General features: G+C 44.3%; 1 protein-coding gene across 1 annotated transcript; it reads right to left on the minus strand.

Annotated features, from left to right (window-relative positions):
- Window positions 1-244: 244 nt before the first annotated feature.
- On the minus strand, window positions 245-15102 carry BPNT2 (3'(2'), 5'-bisphosphate nucleotidase 2). The gene is made up of 5 exons (XM_054394741.1): window positions 14716-15102; window positions 5361-5520; window positions 4222-4317; window positions 1961-2122; window positions 245-516 (listed from the first exon to the last, which is right to left on the minus strand). Exons 1-5 carry the CDS (start codon window positions 15100-15102, stop codon window positions 245-247), a joined length of 1077 nt encoding a protein of 358 aa, XP_054250716.1.
- Window positions 15103-22237: the final 7135 nt, after the last annotated feature.

The raw sequence follows: 22237 nt of genomic DNA on the forward strand, positions 1-22237 counted from the left end.
AAAAAAGCCAAACCATGGAAAGTGAGGCCAGAGGCACTCAGTCCCCTTCCTACTTCTGATTACTATTATTATTATTTTTTAAATACCACCACTTGAAGAAACCCAATGCACAAGATATAGTCCCCAAACCAACACCAAACTGCTTTGCTGTGCATCTCTCCCAGCAGGTTTTCACACCTGCTTCTTCAGACAGAGCATTTGGAGGCTGCCAAAGCATGACTTTGTACTTCTCCATCAGTCAAGTTTATTTGTGTGAGGTTTTTTCCAGATCTGGAAGTTTTTCAATTAGTGCTTTATGGTTCATGTTGATACTGGCTATAAGTCCTCCCTCGTTGCCATCTGAGCCAGTGTAACTAATTTCTTCACCAGTCAGGGTGGTCATATGGCCACCCAATGCTCTCAACACTGCATTTCCAGCACATATGTCCCACTTCTTAATGTAGGTGACATGGATGTACACATCAGCTTCTTCCTGATTCTTTTCAGCCACATCAAGGAGGGCCAATACTTTATAACCTAGAAGAAACAGGCAGAGGTAAAAAGAAAACCCAGGAGTTAAATCAAGTTTTCCCATTCATGGCAAAGGATAAATTAACTGCTGATAACATGGAAGATTCAGGAAAGTGATGTCATTGATTATATCATGCCACTCAGTACATAACCAATAAACTTTGCCTGTCCTCTGACCTGGAGAGAAAATTTGACAAAGAACACCACCACCTCCAAGATTTTGCCACTGCACTCCAGTTAAAGCCTTGGGTATTTGGGGGACATCATTTTTAGACAGCCCTTACCAACATGTCATAGAGACTGATCTAGAGACACATTAAAAGAACAAGACCAAAAACAAAGAGAGTTTTGCTCTTACATGCACTCAGCTATTTCTCAATCTTTGTATTATGCTGAAATCTATCTTTTTTTTTTGGTTTTTTTAACTTGCTTTTTAGTCCAATAGCAGGAAGATGCATTTGCCACTCGTTAATAAAACAACTCAGCCCAGGGCAGTCCCCTTTAGCATACATTATGCAGTACTAGGTTATTGCTCAAAACAGTAATGTTTCTTTTATGGATTCTTTTCCCCCATTTTTCAACTGTTCAACCAATTTGTTTCATTAAACTGCTCTTCCCTGTATCTTCTTATGCAGTGTGAAGCCTGAGAGCACATCTGCTATAATACCTTATACTTTCACTTCCTTTAACATATGAAAACTCCTTCAGGTTCACTGCCAAGAACGTGTGCAAGATCTTCTTGACTAAGCAATCTGTAAGGGAGCTCTGGTTTTCCGTATTAAAGACACAAAATGCTACATTTCTGTAACATTCAAATTTTGCATGGCTTTTCTGAGGCTTTAAGCCAGCTACTGCTTCACACCAGTGCCTCGCATCTGCATTCTGTCAGTACCATGCACAAAGGCATTGTGTGAAGTTACATCAAGTGAGCTGAATCCTCTTTGGCCTGAATATGAGGCAGAAAAAATGGGCTTCAGTGACATTAGTTTTCTCTTTTGACATAAATGCAAGCAATAGTACCAAACTTTAATGGCTTTTTCTTAAAATATTGTTTCATTAAGCATACTAATAGTTAACTAGCAGCCAAGAGACTCTTCCATGGTGCTGTATTTGGTCACACAACCCTTTTTTTTCCTTCCACAGAGACACTGAACAATCACACACCACAAGCACACACAGTGTGTCCCATGAAAGGACCACAACACCGTCTCTGCTCCAGGTTTCATTCACCACTATTTTAACTTGTGAACAACCTGAAGCCTGAACTAAGTTTCTGTACACAACAAAAACTGTCCCAGTTGTCCAATCCCTTTCTTTTAGGGATGTAAAAAGCCAAAAGGTAAAAGGAAAAAAGAGGAGATGCCACAGTTGCATCCTTTTGTCTAATAACCTCTATCCTGTTAAATCATTCAGAAGCCATAAAGTGGATAGGATGGTTAAGGAAGCAAACCTGCTCCTCCAGCTGGGATTATCACAGTCTTGTTCCCAAATGTCTGCCGTGCAACCTGCTCAACTTTCCCTGCATGGGAGCGGGACACAATAATCCTTGGAGTCTTCTCGTTGTAGGAGGAACGAGGTTTGACGTTTGCGCCACCGTCCACCATCGCCCAGGCTGCAGGGGGAACACAAACACTCCTGACATTTACAAAAGGCAAACTCTGTGAAGTGCAAAGATTGAACAATGCTAAGCTGAGAAGGTGGAATTGATGTCTTAGATTTAATTCCCATTCCTACTGTAACAGAGAAAGTTGGGGCTGACAGGAGGAACGGGTGCATGGCCACCTGTGCACACAAAGCAGAAGAGGAAGAGCCCTCTCCATGCACACTTGTGCACAAGGCATTACCCCATGCCTGACTTCTTCTGTGGTGCTTCCAAAAAAAAAAACAGAGTTCAGAGGGAAAATCCAAAGCAGCAATATTTAGGCTTTGCCACTGGAAATCCACTGAAGGAAGAAGAATGGTTCAGAGCAAGAAATAGCTCCAGTTATTTCCTTAAACAACCCTTCTGTAAGAACAAAGAGCCCCACTATGCTTCAAAGCAGAGAGCAAAAGTGTTCTTGAGTAATTTTGTTCAGCAGGATCATAATGGTGAGGGAAGAAACAGCTCAGGAGGACAGCAATACTAATGGAAACATTTGTTGGTGTGCTTCAGAGGAGTGGATTTAGAATAAACTGCCTCCCACTTGTTTCATCATGAGGTTCAAAGCCAAGCTTGGTAGGTGGAATCCCCTAACCATTAATTTGACAGAGTAACCAGCAATTTCATCTCTGCAGAGGGCCAGATTGTATGGCAACAGACTGAGTTATGTGTAATAACAATGCTGACTGCCCTCTACTGCTTTGTACTTGTGGAGTAGCATTAGGAACAAGCCTACTCACAAGATATTGTAATTCCCAGCTTGGGCAATGAATGCTCCTCACAGAGACTGGGAGCATTCGTTGTGTCTCATCTGATGCCAGGTCTGAACATTCCACAGTTTACTGTTACTTGAAAGGACAAAGCACAATGGCTTTAAACTGAAAGAGGGTAGGTTTAGATGAGGTATCAGGAAGATATGGTGGTGAGGCAGTGGAACAGGTTGCCCAGAGAAATTGTGGATGTCCCATCCTTGAAAGTGTTTAAGGTTAGATTGGATGGGGCTTTGAGCAGCCTGATCTAGTAGAAGGTGTCCCTGCCCATGGTAGAAATAGATGATCCTTAAGGTCTATTCCAACTCAAACCATTCTGTGGTTCCAAAGAAGGACAGAAAATCTCAACACTAGCCTTAAAAAAAAAAAATTTCTTCACCTGGGTGTCAATTCTTAGAAAAGTATGTTCCCAAACCCCTAAGATTCTTAAAGCATACTGAAATACAGCACAGGTTTCAATGACTGGAAATTAAGTTCTTATTTAAAGACAATAAAATATTTAGCAGAAAGCATTGAGAATTAAGTGGGTAAAAAGAGAGAACAAACAAAAACAGTGGTTTTTTTCAGACTTGGTTTCTGCATAATTTCAAAACTCTAGAGGTCAGTATTGCCTAAGGGAAAATGAGAACAGAAATTGTTTCACATACATGGTAAGATATCTATACTAGAACTACTTTGAAGCTTTCAGAAGTGCATACACCTTGCTGAACCTGCAGCCATGCTCACTGATCCATCATTAATACTGAAGAATTAATTAGTTCATGTTGTGGCACTAAAAGCACATCAGATAATCATTAAGGTTATTCTGGACAGCCCTGCCTGTCAGTTGCTATCAAGACCTTTAATGAATCCTGTTATTTACCCTGCAAACCAGTGTGAACACCACACTGAAACACCAGCCCCTGGGTGTAGTATCACAGACCCAAGTTCTTCTGCTGAATGAGCAAAGTACTCCTCTGCTCAAGACCCACAGCACACCCAACACCAGTCAGTACACATAGGTTTCACCTTCTTTGGTTTGCTATAAGCACTCTGATTTAAGGGAACCTTAATTTTTAAACATCTTTCCAGCCAGTTTGTTTTAAATGCATCATTTCCGCGTCAAACAAACAAAAGGGCAGCATTTTCCTCTGTGGTTTTACAGCACAGACCACATCTGCAGCTCCAGTTCTGAGGCTGGCAGCAGCGCTCTTTTGCCCCAGGTACTCTTGTCTCATTTATACTTCCAGCTGTTCTCTCAAACATCACATTTTAATGAACACTCTGACTGGAGATGCTGGGAACGCATGAAGACAAAGGTACCTGTGTATGCAGAGAATGGTTTGTGTATCACTCCTATTACTGGTTTACCATTCACAGCCACGCAAACCATCGTCGTGACGTACTGTCGGAGATCCTCTGTGGGCAAAAAGAGAGAGGGAGCAGGTGTTCAGCCAGATGCCAAGAACATGGAAAGAAAGCAGAACTGACATTACAGAAATGTTTTGTTTGAAGGCAAGCCTACATTCCACCCCTTAGGATTATGTAACTCTGTTTTATCTGAAATAACCTTGTGGTTTTCAAACGACTTTGAAGTCTTTTCAGCCTTACAGACGCTTTTGCTGCTCAGTAGATGTCACCCACACTCCTCCCAGATCTAATGCTAAAGCTCTGTCTTATGCAGCAGGTATTTGCATGGAAATCTGTGCCCTAATATTCTCCATTCTCTGCCTCATCTCCTATCCTATTGCTTCAAAGGTGGTAATTCAAACCCCAAAGAACATGTAACAGAAAAGGTGATTGCAGCCATGGAATATTCACCTAAAAATCCCCATTTTCCTGTTTATCTTGCAGGAATTTTAGCTGGATTGCTTTAAACTGCTTAAGGGGTGTTTTAAAATAGTTGAAAAAAGGGAGAAATTACATGGTTTTGGAAAAACTATAATGATTTTTTTAAAATATCAGGTTAAATATTTACTTAATATTCCCTTTAGATAAACAAGAAGCAGTCTTGAGATATTCAGAATTTTCTTTAATATCCAGTTAAATAGTTACTTAATATTCCCTTTAAAGCATTCTGACATGCAGATTTTTAATATCAAGTTAAATAGAGTATTTGCTTAATATTCCCTTTAAATAAACAAACAAAAAAGCATTGAGATACTCAGTGCTGCCACAGTAATAACTGAACTGAAGAAATGCACAGTCCCAGCAGAACCCATAGACGACAGTTACCATTTTATTTAGCAATTCCATACTTGCAAGGAATACCAAAGTGATTTCAGAGCTGGAATATGTAAAAGCAGAGCCTGCAGTCTGCTAAGTACAGATTTCATCATGCAGTTACCTCAATGAAACCACTCTAGCTCTGGCAGAACACCCTTTAAGGAGACTGTTTTGTCCCCAGTACAAAAGGCAGACGTCAGAATTACACACATGGTGTGTCAACAAGAGTCAGCTACCTGTGTATTCTTGTGTAGCATCTAAGGGATCAATCCAGACAGTAACACTTTCTGCTGGGACCTCTTTAGGCTGGATTTTTTGTTTTATGTCTTCAGGGATAGTGTGGTCCCAAGAGACTGTCTCCTGTTCAGCTGTGTCAACGCGCTCCTCAGAGTTAATCTAGGGGAAGACAACAAAAGTAGTTGCATTAACTTAGCAGATGCAGTAGGTGTGGAAAATTACAGCTTTGCTCACATCTTTGGAGTATCTCACCACAACCTCATCTAGTGGAAGGTGACCAAGCCAATGGCAGGGGACTGCAAATAGATGATCTTCAAGGTCCCTTCCAACCCAAACTGTTCCGTGAATCTACGAATCTTCTCTCTCTCCCCTCATCTCCAGGTAGAATTGCATTAATTAGCCACTTTCCAGCAGCTCACAAGCTATTACTGTTCACACACAGGATCACACAGGATGTTCGGGGTTGGAAGGAACTTCTGGAGATCTTTGAGTCCAACCCCCCTGCCAGAGCAGGACTATAGAATCCAGCACAGGTCGCAGAGGAATGCATCCAGATGGGTCTTGAAAGTCCCCAGAGGAGACTCCACAACCTCTCTGGGAAGCCTGTTCCAGTGCTCTGTGACCCTCACAATGAAGAAGTTCCTCCTCATGTTGAGGTGGAACCTCCTGTGCTGTAGTTTCTATGCATTGCCCCTTGTTCTATCCCAGGGTGCAAGTGAGCAGAGCCTGTCCCCTCTCTCTTGAGCCCCATCCTTGTTTTGTGCCAGGCTATGGAAAAGCACAACCTGGAGTTTTACTGTGAAGCACACCACAGCTGGACACTCTTTCTTTGGCTCTCACAAAAGTTTTCAATCAAAAGTTAAATGCAGTTGCTTCAAAGACTACCAGCAGAACGTCTGACTTTGGAGACTCACATGGTACACAGATACAGTAGAGGTTTAATATTCCAGCTACAGTTATCAGGAGATGCATGGAAATGTCCAGATATTTTATCAACAAGTAATTTGCAGACTGTGGTATGACTTGAGGGAGGCAGGAACCTTTAGTAAATATTCCTGCTTCTGGCACTGAGTTATAACCAGCAGTTTAAGCAGCTCAAGAGGATGTAGCAGTTACACAGCTGTCAGATGTATGTTATTTTATAAACAAGTTAATAACATTCCATAGCTGTCTTTAGGGTAGCTTGGGGTAAGGATCTAATGAGCCTCATAAGCAACATTTCTAAACAGCAGTTAAAGGTCACACTTAAGCCTATTGCTACTTGCTGCCCAGCTTAATGAATTTTATTCTATACCAGAGTGCTGAAATTTCAGTATGCTGAACAGTTTGGTCCAGTCCCTGTCTTTTGGATGGAAGAAGGTCCTGCAAAACCCAACACAACATCAGTGTTACTGCAGTAATGAGGAATTTTTGGGTGACAAGAGATGCAGCTATCACAGAACTGCACACAATGATCTCTGTTACAAAACATCACATAACTACTGGGGAAATCTCCAGCTCTGGAGCCCTCAACACGGGAAAGATATGGACCTGATGGAGAAGGTCCAGAGGAGGGCCATGACAATGATCAGAGGGCTGGAACAACTCTGCTGTGAGGACAGGCTGAGGGAGCTGGGGATGTTCAGCCTGGAGAAGAGAAGGCTCCAAGGAGACCTAATAGCAACCTTCCAGTACCTGAGGGGGCTACAAGAAGGCTGGAAAGGGACTGTTTAGAAAGACCTGCAGTGACAGGACAAGGAGAAATGGTTTGAAATGAGAGCAGAGCAGATTTAGATTGGATGTTAGGAACAAGTTCTGCACCATGAGGGTGCTGGAACACTGGAACAGGTTGCCCAGGGAGGTAGTTGAGGTCCCATCCCTGGAGGTATTCAAGGTGAGACTTGACACGGCTCTGACAACCTGACTTAGTGGAGGACGTCCCTGCTGATTGCAGGGGGGTTGGACTAGATGACCTTTGGAGGTCCCTTCCAACCCAAACCATTCTATAATTCTATGGTTCTCTGATTGCTACAGCAGATAAATCCCATCTGACCAAACCAATTTATTACAGATGTTGTAGGCAAGCAACACTGAGAGACAGTGAAAATAAAGGATCAGACTGTTTGAATCATCAGGATTTTTACATCATTCACATCAAGAAAAGACAGCATACACCTCAACCATAACAGATTATTACAAAGAATTAAAGGCTATCTTCTCCAAAAGAATTCAAAGCAAGAAGCAAGTAGAACTACAGCAAACTCCAGCCACGCATCACAGCTGTCTTCTCACATAAAACCAGCATCTGAAGCCCTGCATGCCAAACATGGAGTCCTTGAAGTTGCTGTGACATATACAAATTAAACATCTGTCACTGTACAATAAACCTGAGGGCTGTGGTTTCCCCTAGGGAAAGCAGTCCTGCAAGTCAGGATGACTAGACCCCCAGACTTGGCAGCCTCAACACAGCCCTGGGCTGTTTAAGTTCCACTACACCACCATGAAATAACCCACACTGCCTCAACAGAAGGAAGAGGTGTCCAATTTAAGAAGTTTAGAAGTTCCTCCTTTTGAGGAAGAATGCCTTGTTAAGCTTTTTGTTACAGCACGCTGAAGTTAAAAGACAGAGACTACCTGAAAGCTGTTGTTTTCAGAAGATGACCTCCTACCTAGGGCAAGTTTTGTAGCAGTGACCCTGTTTTATAAGGAAGAAATATTAATTAAGCTATTCCAGGTAAATACAAACCAGAACAAAACCAGCCCAGAGTTTAGGTAACAACAAAAGAACCCTCTTCCTAGTCAGCACAGGAATGTAAGAATATTCCATGCATTGCATTTCAGGAACAGAGAGTGGAACAGGTTTGCTCAGAGTTGGGAGATGCCTGGAACCATTCCAGGTCAGGTCAGGGCTCTGAGCAACCTGCTCTAGTTAAAGATGTCCCTGCCCACTGCAGGGCAGGGGTTGGACTAGATGCCCTCTAAAAGGTCCCTTCCAAACCAAGCCACCCCATCATTCTATGATTCAATGGATAAATCTATTGATTTGAATGAGAATGAAAGGCCTGGAGGCCAAGAGAAAACAGCCTGCAAAGGGCAGTGTTGGTAAAACATTAATAGATGTTTGACTTTGTTTAGCTGTTTTGTTAGGGCACTGACTCTGCCTGCCACACAACAGCCACTTCATCTGTGATTACACAGTGCAAGCACTACACACACCCAAGACTCAAACTCGACTTCACCATTGTGTTCACCTGACAGGAGATGGAGGAGAGGCAAGGCAGGACAGAAGCAAATAAGTAAGTGCAAACATTTACAAAAAATAAACCAACAAGGAACTATTCTGATACCTTCTTACAGGCTGACTGACAGATGTTCCCTGTAGAAGATACTTTATCACCCCATGCATCCTCTGGATTAATGTCCAGAGCAATCAGCAAGAGGATGCTCACAAGTATACACCTTGAAGGTGTACTGACCTGAGGTGGCTGCATGGGACTGTGCTTCAGAGATGTCACAGCTCAGGGGACAGCAGTTTAACCAGCAGCCTTTCAGCTTTCCCCTGTTCATGGGCCAAGCCTTCCTCCTTCTAACCACTCCAGCTGTGCTGCTCTGAAGAAGCCTATGTGCCCTGATGCCCACTGCACTGCAAGTCAGACTGCTTCACCTCCATTTGCTCATCTTCTCTCTGTCTTTTCCCTTAAATGTATCAGAGGTGAAAGCTGTCTCACCTTCTCACAGCATCTGTGCACACATAAATTGTGCATGCACACATCAGATGCCAAGGTAAGCACCCACACAACAAGCCAGGATGGATAAATATGCCCAACAGGAGAGCACGGAGCAGTCAGAGCATTTCCAACAACAGAGAAAAGTATGAAACTGATTATGAAACAGCTTCAGAATCAGCCACAGGAGCTAAAATTCACACCAAGACTTGGCTCTCTTGCAGCCAGCACCACTCATGATCCCTCTGGACTTTTGCATTTGGGGACAGTGAGTAGGAGTCTTCACTAGGAAGAAAGTCACTCATTCCTTGGCTCACAAAAATTGTTTCAGTAGAGGGCAAAATCCTCTGTTACAATTCTGTGTTACAGATTCAAGCCTAGTGAAGAGAAAGGGATGACTTGCTTGTCACCAGCGTTGCAACACTCCTTTTAATCTTCAGAACACACCCAAATAAGGCCAGATTAGAAGCCTACCAATACATTAAATAACACCCAGGAAAACTGGCTGATTGTGAGTGGCTACACTACAATGGAACTCAGATCTCCAGATGCTCAGCTGACAGATTAAATACCACCCCTGGCACACACACAAGTCAAATGGACTACTTGTAATTACATCTGAAAAGATAATCACAGAACTTGTTACCATGACTCGTTACAGGCTTTAATTTCATTTTATGTAGAGAGCCAGCAAAAGTCATCTAGCAGCAGTTAAAACCCACGGTAAGAGCCCCATCTCCAGACAACACCTACAACTGAGATTTCAGACTCACATTCATACTTTTTTTGCTTTACTCAGAAACCTGCTGGCAGCTGCCAAGATCATCTGGGTCAGAAGAATGTTAATTGAATGTTAATAAAACCCCAAAGACCTGAGGATGCCATTCTCACACCATGAAGAGGCAAGCAAATTGGGGAACTTAATCAGCAAAGCACTGAAATCTTTCTGAAGTTTAAGCATCATTTTGGGGTTTAAACCTCCTTCTATAACCCATCTACCTTTCCCACAGAATCAGTCTCAGCTGCAGAGCTTGCCATCTCAGATCAAATTCCAGTTTTCTGTGGTCAGAAGGGTGTAAACAGCAGGTCTAAAATGCAGAAAGTACTTCAGGTAGCTGGATAAAAAAAAATGGAGCGCTCAGAGACATTAATCTTCCAAAAGTGGAATTAATTTAGAAGAAAATCTCATTAAATGTACAACTGACATGTTCTTAAATTTCCATTTCAAAGCTGAAGCCAGAACCCAGCCTTATCAAGCACAAACTTGAAATGAGGTATTTATCATCTGAGAAAGAGATAGAATAATGTTCTGATTCAGGGCAGTGGCAAGACTGATAAAAAGATGCTGGAAGAGAGAAACTGAGGGAGAGGAAGACTTGATTTCCATCACAAGACAACATATAGCTGATGCAACTACAGAACATAAATCAATGCACTGGTCAAAAATAAGCCAAAACAGCTGAAAATGAGAGTATAGGGCAGAATTCATTGTGGTAAAGATGACTGAAGTCTGCGTCCTGTGCAAATAACACTGCTTGGGTGCAGAAGTAAAGCAGCAGAATTGTGTGGGTCATTTCAAAATTGGCTTTTTCATAGTCAGTGGACAGAGAGAAAGTGGCCAAAGTGCTGGTTTAAGGAACTCATGTTCTCTGTCAATTGCTCCTGTCTTTGTGAGCAAGGCTGGATGTGAAGTGAACCAGGCTAGTCCAAAAGAACCTGTATTTTACATTTTTACCTGGGATACATTCAGGTACCAGGCTCCTGACACTGACCCCTGGACAAGCAGTGTTAGAAAAATGGAAGGCTCTGATGCATGGCACTGAGGGAGAAACTCTTCCACCAGGTAATGCTGCTGAAACCCCAGTATTATGAGATCATCTCTTCACACAGTCAAGCCTCTAACTGGATTTGGAAACACTAACTCTCCAGCCCTGGCTTCTCCCAGCAGCTGGGCTGGCTCCAGAGTCTCTTTAATCCCTTCACCCGAATCCCATCCCAGTCCTTATCCCACCACCACTGTGCTAGCACAAGGAATAAATCAGGCTGCAGGGAGAACCAACCAGGAAAGCAGTGAAATAACCCAGAAAAGATGAACAAAAAAAATTGAAAAGGAGCAGAAGGGATGATCAGAGCTGGATCAGAGCTTTAATTCATTCTCAGCATGACAAACAGATGAGGACAACACACTGGTAGTGCTGGAGCTGTAAACACCTCAAGCCTGTAACTGCAGTTGAGGATCTTATCAGGAGAACCACTGCATGTATTTCAGCATTAAATACACATTAAAAATCAACTGCACAAACACACTTCATAGAAAACACTTGCAAATATTCATTGCCGGCTGCTGAATGATCAGACAACACTGGGTAATACCTGAGTTAGAAGCTAACCTATTTGTTCCTGCTTCCCTTATCTTTCCCACGCCTGTTTCTCAGCCATACAACACCACCACTCAACACCACTGATCTCCTACACAGTGATAACACAGAGTCGCTCTGGTCCTCTTTGGTCTTACCTAACCTAGCTGTGAGAAGCTCTGAACTGATGCACATGCATCTATTTATATCAAGTAGAGCAGGTGATGTAACAGTGGAGTTCCTCTGTACAAACAATGCCTTCACGCAAAGGAATAAACAAAGCAAAACATTTTCTATGTTTTCGGTTTTTTGTTTTCTTTCTTTCTCCTCTCAGATTTTGAAAGTGTTTGTTGTTGTTGTTGTTTGTTTGTTTGTTTTTTCATATAAATCACAACTGTCAGGATTGGGAGAGACTTGTAAGCTTTATTTCAGTTTTTGTAAGGCAAAAGCCTAACTATTCATTCTTCTTTTAATAATCACACCTTCAGAAAACTGCTTCAGCCAGACTGTTTGCACATTTTCCCTTATGCCCAGCAGCACAATACACGGAATCCAAAGCTGCTCACTGGCTTAAGCTGATTTCAGACTTCTCCTCCTGATTGTTTTTAAACACTGGAAAGCCACAGCTATTTTTAGAGGACAATTAACAGATCACTTCCTTTGCATTATAGGCATATTTTGGCACATGGTTTTTGTGCTGGTTTGTTTTTTCTCCCTGGCTGCAACATTTGACACCAACTTAAATGTTGAGCTACCCCTGTGTGAGGCTCAAGGACCCCACAACGTGAGTAAAGCCTTCTCTGGAGACTTTCAAAGCCAACCTGGACATGTTCCTGTGTGACCTGCCCTAGGTGATCCTGCTTTGGCAGGGGGGTATCTCTGATATCTCGGGAGGTCCCTTCCAACCTCTAACTTTCTGTGATTCTATGAAAGCAGCATAGTTTACACTTGGAATTCTTTAACTTTTAGTTTGACAGCTTTAGTTAGCAGCATCTTCTCTAGCAAGATGAGAAGAGCTGGTTTATTTGACTTCAAGTAATGATTTTTATTCTGAAGCTCTTCTTATTCATGAAGATATGGCTAAAGATATAAACTATGATGATATAAAGTACAAAGCTTCTTACAAGATGCAGACTTTTTTATTGCCTCCCATGACAGGTGTCTCAGGAAATCCTCTATAATCCTCATATTTGCTCCAGAACTCAGCAGGTCTATGAAACAATAGCAATTTTAGATGCACTGTGCTGAAGGATTTGCAGGCTGAGAGATGAGACCTTGTCCTCACACCCAAGAAGTGTATAGTGCCACATGTGTGTACCAAAGTTCTTATTATGGTATGGCCAAAGGTTTATGAATACATCTTCATCACAATACAGACTTCAAGAGACAGCACGTCTGATCAGTACACACTGCTCCATGGATATGTGCTGAACACTGCATGAGAAAAGCTGTCATTATCTAGATCATGTACTGGGAATACTAAATATCCCTGAGCTGATCTGTCAGACTGAATAACTCCACATCAGCAGAAAGATTCGCCAGACAAACCCTTCCCAGTCATCCCTAGCTCAGTCATTGGGGAGGGAGGAGAGGGAGAGGGGAGGGAGGAGAGGAAGAGGGGAGGGAGGAGGGAGAGATGCTTGTTGTTTTTTCCAGTTCCCCTGACATATACACATTTGTTTTCACACCATGTTTGAGAACACATCTGCACCTTAGAAAGGGCCATCTATTTTTCAAGGCTAGCAGCACAACACAACTGTAGGGTTGGAGGAGCAGCAAAGTTTTGGGAGTAGATATTCAAAGTTAAGGCCATCAGAGGAACATGTCAGAGTGTCACTGGTACACATCCCAGGCACCAGAGCAGAGTTTCTGCACATGACCACAGGACAGGCTCTACAGTTACTGAGCTCTTCAAGCCCAAAGTGAATCCTCATCCTTCTCAAGAAGCACGGAGAGCTCTCTTACAGTGCAACTAATGAACTCCCTCCATGTGTGGAAGGGGAGGAAGCACACGGGTTTCTGGACACGTTTCAGTAATGCCAAGCCCCATGAGGACAACTGAATAGCAAAAGAGAACAGGGGACAATACTTCTTTCTTTAACATAGGGCCTGCAAATGTGGCTTGCTACTGACAGTCCAGCAATCTTCAGAACACATAATCTTTCTGTGTTCACATAATCTTTCACATAACCTCCCTGTAGAGGAAGGCCGATCACATCTCAAGTCTATTTTAAATATTGAAGAATCTGGTGTTTCCTTTACATTTCATATTCAATCAGTCCTCTAACATGTCTTTTTAAAAAAATTAGAAAAATAAAAACAAAAACTCCTTCAGGAACTGCCAAGCCAGCCTATTGATTAGTAAGTGAACTTAACCAACAAATCCCAAACTTATTCACATTACTTTTTGTCTCAACCTGTCCAGCAAAAGCATGCAGTCATCACCTCTGAAATCCAGTCCTAGGGTTTTCTATTTCAAATGACCATAAAAAGCTTGAGGAATTGAACACCAAGAAACTGAGAAGTGCCCTTTTACTACAGTGAAAGTGGAACTAAGCCACCAAATCCCAAAAAGTCTCAAAATATAGTTGTGGTCTGGGTGTGAGCTGAAGTGTTAGACCCAGATTTTGGAAGTGAATGAGAGCAGGCAAAAGTGCATGCGCCTGAAAGAAAAGCAAATTCATTTTGCTCCAGAGATCCATGGTGTGACACAGCTGTTAACTTATGTCCCAAAGTCACCAGAGCAAAGAACCTCAAATTCTCAAAGTCTTCTCTCCGTTCCTGGCTCTCCCTATAACTTAAGGCAGGGAGGACAATTGGCTGGAAGGATAATTGAGACAATAACATCATTGCTAATTTCAGCACCACAAATACGTGCAGAATCGGTGCTATGGAATCACTTTGATCCATAACCGCAGAGCACATCACCCACAGCCCTTGCACCGGGTGTTTTTCCCCACCTCGCACCCGGATCGTTTCAAACACATGGCTTCAGCTCCCATGGCTTCGCTTACACACGATCCAGCTCCTTCCCCCTGCAACCCAACACCCACGGCAGCAAGCAATGAGGTGGCACCGCCACAAAATCACCAAGAGGGGCAGGAGGAATGCAAAATAAGGGCCGGGTTTCGCAGAGACACGGAGAAGTGACACGTGTACCCCCGCCAGCGGCCGAGCCCCGCGGGTGCCCGGCACTTCGGCACCCTCCGGCCGGGAACGAGCAGCCCAGCGCCGCAGCTCCGCACCACCGGGAGGCCCAGCCCCGGTCCGACAGGAGGGAGCCCGGCACCCACCTGCACGGCGGGGAAGGCGCTTTTCAGCAGGTAGAACATCCTGCGGTTGGAGAGGAGGTCGCCGCTCGTCAGCTGTTCCTCGGCCCCTTCCCTCGTCTTCCCTTTCGCCTTGGCATTGAGGACATTGCCTTCGCGGACCCGCTTCACCTCCTCTCCGCCCCTGACGGCGGCCAGGACCGACACGGCCAGCAACTCCCGCAGGTCTACGGCGCCGCCGGGCACGGATCCGCGGGAGGTTTCGGGCCCAGCAGCCGCCGGCTCGCTCAGCATGAAGAATGCGAAGCGGCCGGCCAGGAAACCGGAGTAGAGGTGGTAGAGGACGCCCAGTCCCAGCAGGCAGAACACGGCCATGCCGAGCGGCGAGAGACGGATCCCCATGGGGGCCATGGCCGCGGGGCAGGGGGGCACGGAGAAGCGGACGGGTGGCAGGGCCGGGCGCTCACCACGGCCCCATGGCACGCCGGGGCGATCCGCTCCCTCGGCTGCGGGGCCGGGCCGGCTCCACGCTCCTCTGTACAGCGCCGTCTGTATCCGGGTCAGACGGAGGCGGGGTCCGGCGCTTGCACTGAGCATGTCCCGCCGCCCACTGCCCTCCGGAGCGCTCGGGGTTAGGGGGTGTGCTGCTCTCTGGGTGTCCTGGCAGCGGCCTAGGGGCATCCTTCCGCTTCATACTGTGGACATTTGATGGGACGCACTCTCCTTCACTCCCCGTGTGGTTTGGGGTGTTTTGTTTTTTGGTTTTTTAGCTATATCTCTTAGCAGACGGGCGAGGGACACGCACAACCGGGCGGCTGCGGGTTGGGGTAGCTGCCCCCTGCCCGCTCAGAAGGTCGGGAACGAGCTCCAGGTCTGCTTAGTGCTGAGACATGTTCAGCCAGTACCAATGGAGCAAAGCTCCTTGCTGCCTGCTCCCCAGGAGATGCTGCTTTGCCCTCCTGCCTGCTCGCTCCCATGAGCATCTCAGTGCACCGAGCTGCATCCAGGGAATGCTGCTTACGGCAAGTCTGGCTCTGTGCTAGGGCTTGGTTCTGGCTTAGTGGCAATGCCAAGCCTGTTAAACACAATACCTGCGATTCAGGGAAAGGCATAAGGGAAAGCAGAAGAGCCCGCTCCAAGAGAGGGCATGCAAGGTGAAAGACAGATGCAAAGTGGCATGCAAAGTGTGGCAGAGAAAGCAAGCTGGCACTGAGGAGCCTCCAGGAAGAAAGAGCGTGGTCCAAGCCTGCGTTTGCAGAAGAGCAGCTGCAGCCAGGTGCTGTGAGAGTCAAGGAGTGGGAAGGGAATGAGAAGGGTCCTGAAAGGACCTGTGGGTGGTCTAGGGAATTCTGATGTAGGCACCTGCTGCTTCATCTGATACCAGACTGGTTTGCCAAAATGTTTGGAATGAATTTGAACAGACACAGTGTTCATAAATCTTATCAGCACTTGGCTGACTGCAAAAGTTTTAACGTGCCTTGTGCCATTTTGCAGGTACAGTCAAACCTAATTTAGGGTGATGGGAAAAGGTAGAATTCTACTACCTTGTTGAGTCAGAACAGACTTTAGCATCCATTCTGCCAAAAAAAAAAAAAATTATACCTCCAAGGAAATGAAAAAGTGTTTTAAGAAGTCAAGTGTAGAAATATCTTCTGAATAAGTAAGAAATTAAGAAGTTTAGAAAGGGAAAGGCTGAATTTGCATGGAACCCTTAGAGGATTAGAAGAGTGAGCTTATCTGTAAAAGCTTTATGTGATACATAAAAAGAGGTTCTGTAGATAGAGCCTAAGCTGTGTGGTACGCAGAAGATTGCAACCAAAAGAAATATGAGGAGGGAGATATATTTTCTTTTTTTTTTTTTTTTTTTATTTGATCTTGGTGCAGAAAGCTTCAGCACTTGTAACTTTGTCAGTTTTGGATGCTGTACAGAGAAATGCTTTTGTTTGGATTGTTAACAGCTTGGGAGTTAAATGTGATTCCACTGGTAACTGAACTCCAAGGCTGTGGAGAATCTGAACCACAGCACGTTGGCGTTGCAGCTTAGGGAATGCCCAGCCCTCCAGCACAGGAGAAATGCGTTGAAGCTGTGCAGAGCAGTTAGAGAGTGTTGCAAAAAATCTGGAGAAGCAGAAGAATCTGCTGGTGACAGTCAGGAAATTGCTATGATGAGGATAAAATGGGGAGACACTGAACTGCAGGAATATTACGGGAGTTTGTGGCAGCTGTCAAGCACAGCCTACACTTCAATCAATAAACTGGTTAGCTTAGCATGAAGGAAAGTTTAGAGGTCCAAGATAAAGAGATGGTATTCAATGACCTGCTCATTGTTTCTGGTCTTAAATGGAAAAATCTTCAAGTCTGTAAAGTGAGTGAAATTGCTATCAAATTTGAGCAGCAGTCAGATATGAACTGGAAATACCCACTCGAGTGAAATACTCATTCAGTTTGTAAAGGAAGAGATGGCTGTGTAAGCACAGGGCAGTGAAACAGCATTATTTCACAGCTTTGTGGAGAGCCTCCTTTAAAAGTCTATTATATATTGCCTGAGAGGTTTAATTGCTGATGGATTTTAACACTCTTCCAGGGTTGTGGTGGTAAAATCCTCTCAGATAAGCAGAACTTCATTTTAGCACCACGCTGATTTACGGAGGCACCTCTCAGAGCTGTCACATTTATTCTCAGGTTTCCTGTCCCCCTCAAAACAAGATAAAATACTCTTTTACTTCCAGCACTGCAGAAAGCCTCAGAAATGACATTGAGTGTTATCAGTTGCTCAGTGGTTTGGTGGCAATCAACTGAAGGGGGTTTGTGCTCCTCAGTTTCCACCCACGACTGCTCATTTCTGGCCCCACATTTTTCTTCCCCAAGTTGCTCCAGCACAGCTATTCATGGAGCTCTCCTGCAAACTAGGGCAGTGAACTGAGACGGAGTTAAAGCAGTTTTATGTCCCAGCATGGTGCTGCCCACTTGAGCTCTTTCAGTTGGTGCAAGCCCAAACTTGCCTGCACTCCCTACAACAAGCTGTCCCCAGCTGTGTGTTTCTATCCGCTCTGTGCCAGCAGTGTAAGTGAAGCCATGCAGGGAGCTGGGCCAGGGATCTCATCCACCTGAGAACTAACCCAGCAAAACAAACAGCAAGTGGTGGGCATGGCACAGAGATCAATTCTCACACTTCTCTTTTTGGATGGCAAAATTGGTATTTTCCTGATTGAAGTTCTTATGTCCTGAGGATTTGGATGTCATGGGCTGGGACTGAGGGTCAAGAACACTTCAAGGCTCCAAAGCATTGTCCCCAAAGTCCTGTGTTGTGAAACTGCTTCCTGTGCTTCCTATTGAAGCCCCAAAAGAGCCTTGCAAGGGAGTGTGAATACCCTTAATAAAAGTGCCTGTGCTCTTTGAACATCTGAGGATGCTCTCCTCAAAAGGAAGCAATAAAACACAGGTCTTCCCACTGTTAATCTAGTTGGAGAAGGCACTCCTGAAGTTCAGCACTAGTTCAGCACTAGGCTAGTTCAGCACTTCTGGCCTCAGCCCTCAAAATTAACACCACCCCCTGGTAAGTGCTTCCTGGTGACCCTGGGCAACCTGCTCTGGGTGACCCTGCTTTAGCAGGGAGGGTTGTACTAAGTGATCTCTCAATTTACTTCCCCAGGACTGCTCTGCTAAATGGGGGGTTGCAAAACTGGGCTCTCAGTAGCTACCTTACAGCATAACCTTCAACTTGTGGATACTGATGAGAAAGAGATTGGGAAAAAACTTTTTTAAAGCAGGACCTTAACTACAAACTTTTCTGTCTATGCCACTTGACTCTCATCTTTTTTCTTTCTTTTTTTAATGCTAAACATTTAGGTTGACAGTTAGGAGCAAGCAGTTGAAATAGGTCTTCCATTTAACTTTAGCACAGCCTTTCCACACAGCAGGAGATATCCCTAACAGATGAGCCAGCAGTGTCAGAAGGAGGTAGAGCCTTATACTTGGTTTCTAATCTTTGCTTAAGCACAGAGTATGTGCAGATGTGTATCTGAATGCTGACTTCCAGACAATTCAAATGGTACTTTGCCAAGTGTGGCTGCAGTCTACCTGCTATACAGGTATAATCTCCCACAGAGATTATTTCTCTTCCACTGTAGTCTTAAGTAACACATCCTTTCCAAGAGCTTTTAATTTCTTGCAGATGCACTTTGGGATATGGGGCTGTATTTCATCCACTTGCAGGTTACATTGTTGTTGGTCCCTGATTTTAGGGCATTAAAACACTTAGATTGCAAACCTACCAGTCTGCCAAAGAGCTATATGTTACTGGTGATGTATTTCTGATTTAATGATTACCTACCCTGTCACAGCAACATTATTCAGACCCTTTCTGGGCTGATTGTTCCTGAAGCTGTTGCTTTGTAGTGCACAGCACTAAGTAAATTGATCTTCTATACCCCAAAAGGCAATGGAGTAGAAGATTAAACTGGAATGTCATCATTGCAGTAATTTCTCAGGGAGGAAACAGTGAACTTGCTTGAATCAGACTGTCTGCTGTTGCTAAGATACTGACAGATGAACACAACTTCGTGGACAGAAAAAGAAAAAAGCTAACACATGAAAGAATCAGCCCTAGGCACTCGATCTCTTCCCACAGTGGAAAAGCTATCATCCATCAACACAATCACCAGAGGGCTACAAGCATTTTAACATACTGAAGATGGAGCTCAACAGGGCTGAATTTGTCCAGAAAAGTGTTTAAAGCAAGTGTGCATGTGTAAATTTGTCACACTGCATTGCCCGAGCCCAAACTGCTTTAATTGGTGCTTCAGGGATCTCTCTGTGTATGTATGTGTGTGTGTGTGGATTACGCAGACAATTATTGATGCTTCCATTCCTTGTGTCTTCAGACTTGCTCCACAGGGCAGGCAAGAGCTGCTGGAGCAAGTCAGAGTCCGTAGCCCTGACTGAAAAGCCTTTCTCTTGTACCATTCAGAATTCACCAAGCTTCTTAATAATTAAAAGCTTACAGTTCATCAGAAAGATTCAATAATCTGTGAAGTGAGAAACCTTCCTAAGCTGGCTCTTTGCAACACAAGCAGAGACAATAATGGATCTTGTTTGAGCAAACACATGATTAGATCTGACAGTGCACAGTCAACATTTGATGTGGGCAACAGTCAATACTAATGGAATTCCTTAGTGGGAATACCCTCCAGAGCATCTGGTAGGTGAGGGGGAGGTTGAAACCAGTGAAAAGATGGTACATTAGCAATCCAGTATGGTGGTGAATGCTAAAACCCTTCCCAGCCAGCAGAAGGATTAGGAAGAATAAAAGGATCACAGGCTGTGAATTAATGGAACTTCAGTAAAGACAGATGCTAAAAAGACTGAAGAGGTGAAGTGAATGGCTTTTGCTTTCCATAGGTCAATACATTTATGCCTTTCCTCCTGCAGCATAACTAGCCCTCTGTTTTTAATGAGGTGTGTAAAAGCTCTGCTTGATGGGAAATGGAATTTTTAGACAAGTCTAGTCACAGAAATAAATCTGGGTGGAATAACCAGAGGTCAGATCAGAAAACAAACCTGAAGAAGGGTGGGTCCTGTGCAGATTATTTCATCAGCTGTTTGTAGTATTGTTAAACCTGCTGCAAACAGCACTGTGTAGTGAAGACACTGTGATGAATTAGAGAAAATTCAATATTACTTCCAAGAAAGGGCTGAACTTCAAATAGCTACAAAAGTTCAGTGGTTTTGAAAAGGACCTGTCAGAGAAGTGGAATGCATTAGTTTATGCATTGGAGTTCTTCTGTGCTAATGATTTCTAGAACATCCCAGATGTTCACACTTGAAGGCAGACTGATTACAGAATCCCCACACTTGGGGTTGGAAGGGACCTCTGGAGATCATCCATTCCAACCCTCCTGCTAAAGCAGGGCACCCAGTGCAAGCTGCCCAGGATCACAATGGCCAGGTGGGTTTGGAATCTCCAGGGAAGGAGACTCCACAACCTCTCTGGGCAGCCTGCTCCAGGGCTCCAACACCCTCAAAGTAAACAATTTTTCCTCTTATTTGTTCCTGTGTTCCACTTTGTGCCTGTTGCCCTTTGTCCTGTCACTGGGCACCACTGAATAGTTTTGCCCCATCCTCTTGCCACCCCCTCTTTGGCTGAGGGCAGCTGCAAGGAGTGGTTTTCTTTGCTCCTTTTCACACATCTCCCAAATTGCCTATCCCTAATTCCAAGGGCCATCACTGCTCTGTGGGAATGGAAGACTGTTTCAGAGACAAGTGGCACTTATGTGCTTTATCCTAAAGGCAAGAGTTTTGTGGATAGCCAGAGACAGTCAGGACCTAGAGCTTCCTAAATTACAGAGGCATTTGAGCAATTCATTTCATAATGGACAAGGATCCTGCACTAAGTTCTCCAGGAATCATGGCTGGGGGTTTATATCAAATGGAGTAACCTGCCTGGATTCACCCTGCAGCCTGATTCCAAGGTACCTTAGGGTGCAGCTTGTGTTTTGGAGAGTTGTACATTTCTCAGGTTGAGACAGCTTGTGTGGGATTCCTCTCAGCTACTTTTGTTCTTGAGTTGCTTTTCTTCTCTCTCTTTTTTTTTTCATGTCTGGTGAGGGTTCTTTTTGCCAGCTGGACCCCCAAAAATTGGTTTCATGAGGCAGAGAAGGTTTTATGTGATGGTGCTCATTAAGCATGGGTAGGTTAGTCTTTAGGTAGACTTTGCATTTGTCCTGTGGACAAGTTTCTGATCTCACTCATTGCTTTAATCATGCAGCTGGGACCCATGCTGACAGTCCCTGACAGAGTCCTGATGTGTTGGACAGGGGAAAACCAGGAGGCCCAGCTGCATACTGCAGGTCAAGCACAGATTGGAGCAAACCACAGCAATCTCAATACAGTTAGCAGCAAATTAAAGATGAAGAAAAATATAATCTGTGGGAATAAAACTTGATGGGAAAGCCCCATATCCTCAGCCCCCACACACTGCCTTGCTGAATGCAAAAAAATCATTATCAGTTTCCTACTGGAAAAAGCCCCAAAGCAGCAGGTTTAGACATATGTATGTGTATCTGCCTTGAAGCTTCTGAAACATTTCCCCCAGTGCTTGGCTGAAACCTGCCAAAAACTTTTCTAACCACAAGAGAAACATAAACAAACAAAACCCAGTTCTGATTGAAGCAGATACTTCAAATGAAAGTGCTAATGGAATCTCGAATCTGATAGACAGATTGGTGGAGACCTTGCAAATAAGTCTTCTGGTGAGACTAGGCTCAGGCAACCCACCAGGGTAGTAGCTTCTCCTTGAACTGTTTTGGCCTCAGTTGCCCAGAAACATATGGCAGGGAAGAGGCATAAGGCTTGAGGGCACCTTGCAGGGTGAGAGTGAAAGCTCAGATTGGCAAGACAGGAAGATAAGGGAAGAGTGAAGTCTTCTTTCCACCATGCAGCAGATTGACTTCCTCCCTGGGTCATAGGGATAACACAAGTTACCCTTTACAAAAAAACCCCAAAACCCTCTGGAGACCTCGAAGCAACATCTTGCCTCTCAGTTTTA

Source organism: Indicator indicator, chromosome 31, assembly GCF_027791375.1.
Source record: "Indicator indicator isolate 239-I01 chromosome 31, UM_Iind_1.1, whole genome shotgun sequence".
NCBI classification, from domain to species: Eukaryota; Metazoa; Chordata; class Aves; order Piciformes; family Indicatoridae; genus Indicator; species Indicator indicator.

Excerpts from the sequence above, each read along its gene's own strand:
- BPNT2 (XM_054394741.1), bottom strand. The coding sequence starts at position 15,102 with ATGGCCCCCATGGGGATCCGTCTCTCGCCGCTCGGCATGGCCGTGTTC. Across the intron at positions 5,521-14,715 it reads GCGCCTTCCCCGCCGTGCAG|ATTAACTCTGAGGAGCGCGT; the intron begins GTGGGTGCCGGG and ends GTCTTCCCCTAG. Across the intron at positions 517-1,960 it reads AATCCCAGCTGGAGGAGCAG|GTTATAAAGTATTGGCCCTC; the intron begins GTTTGCTTCCTT and ends TGTTTCTTCTAG.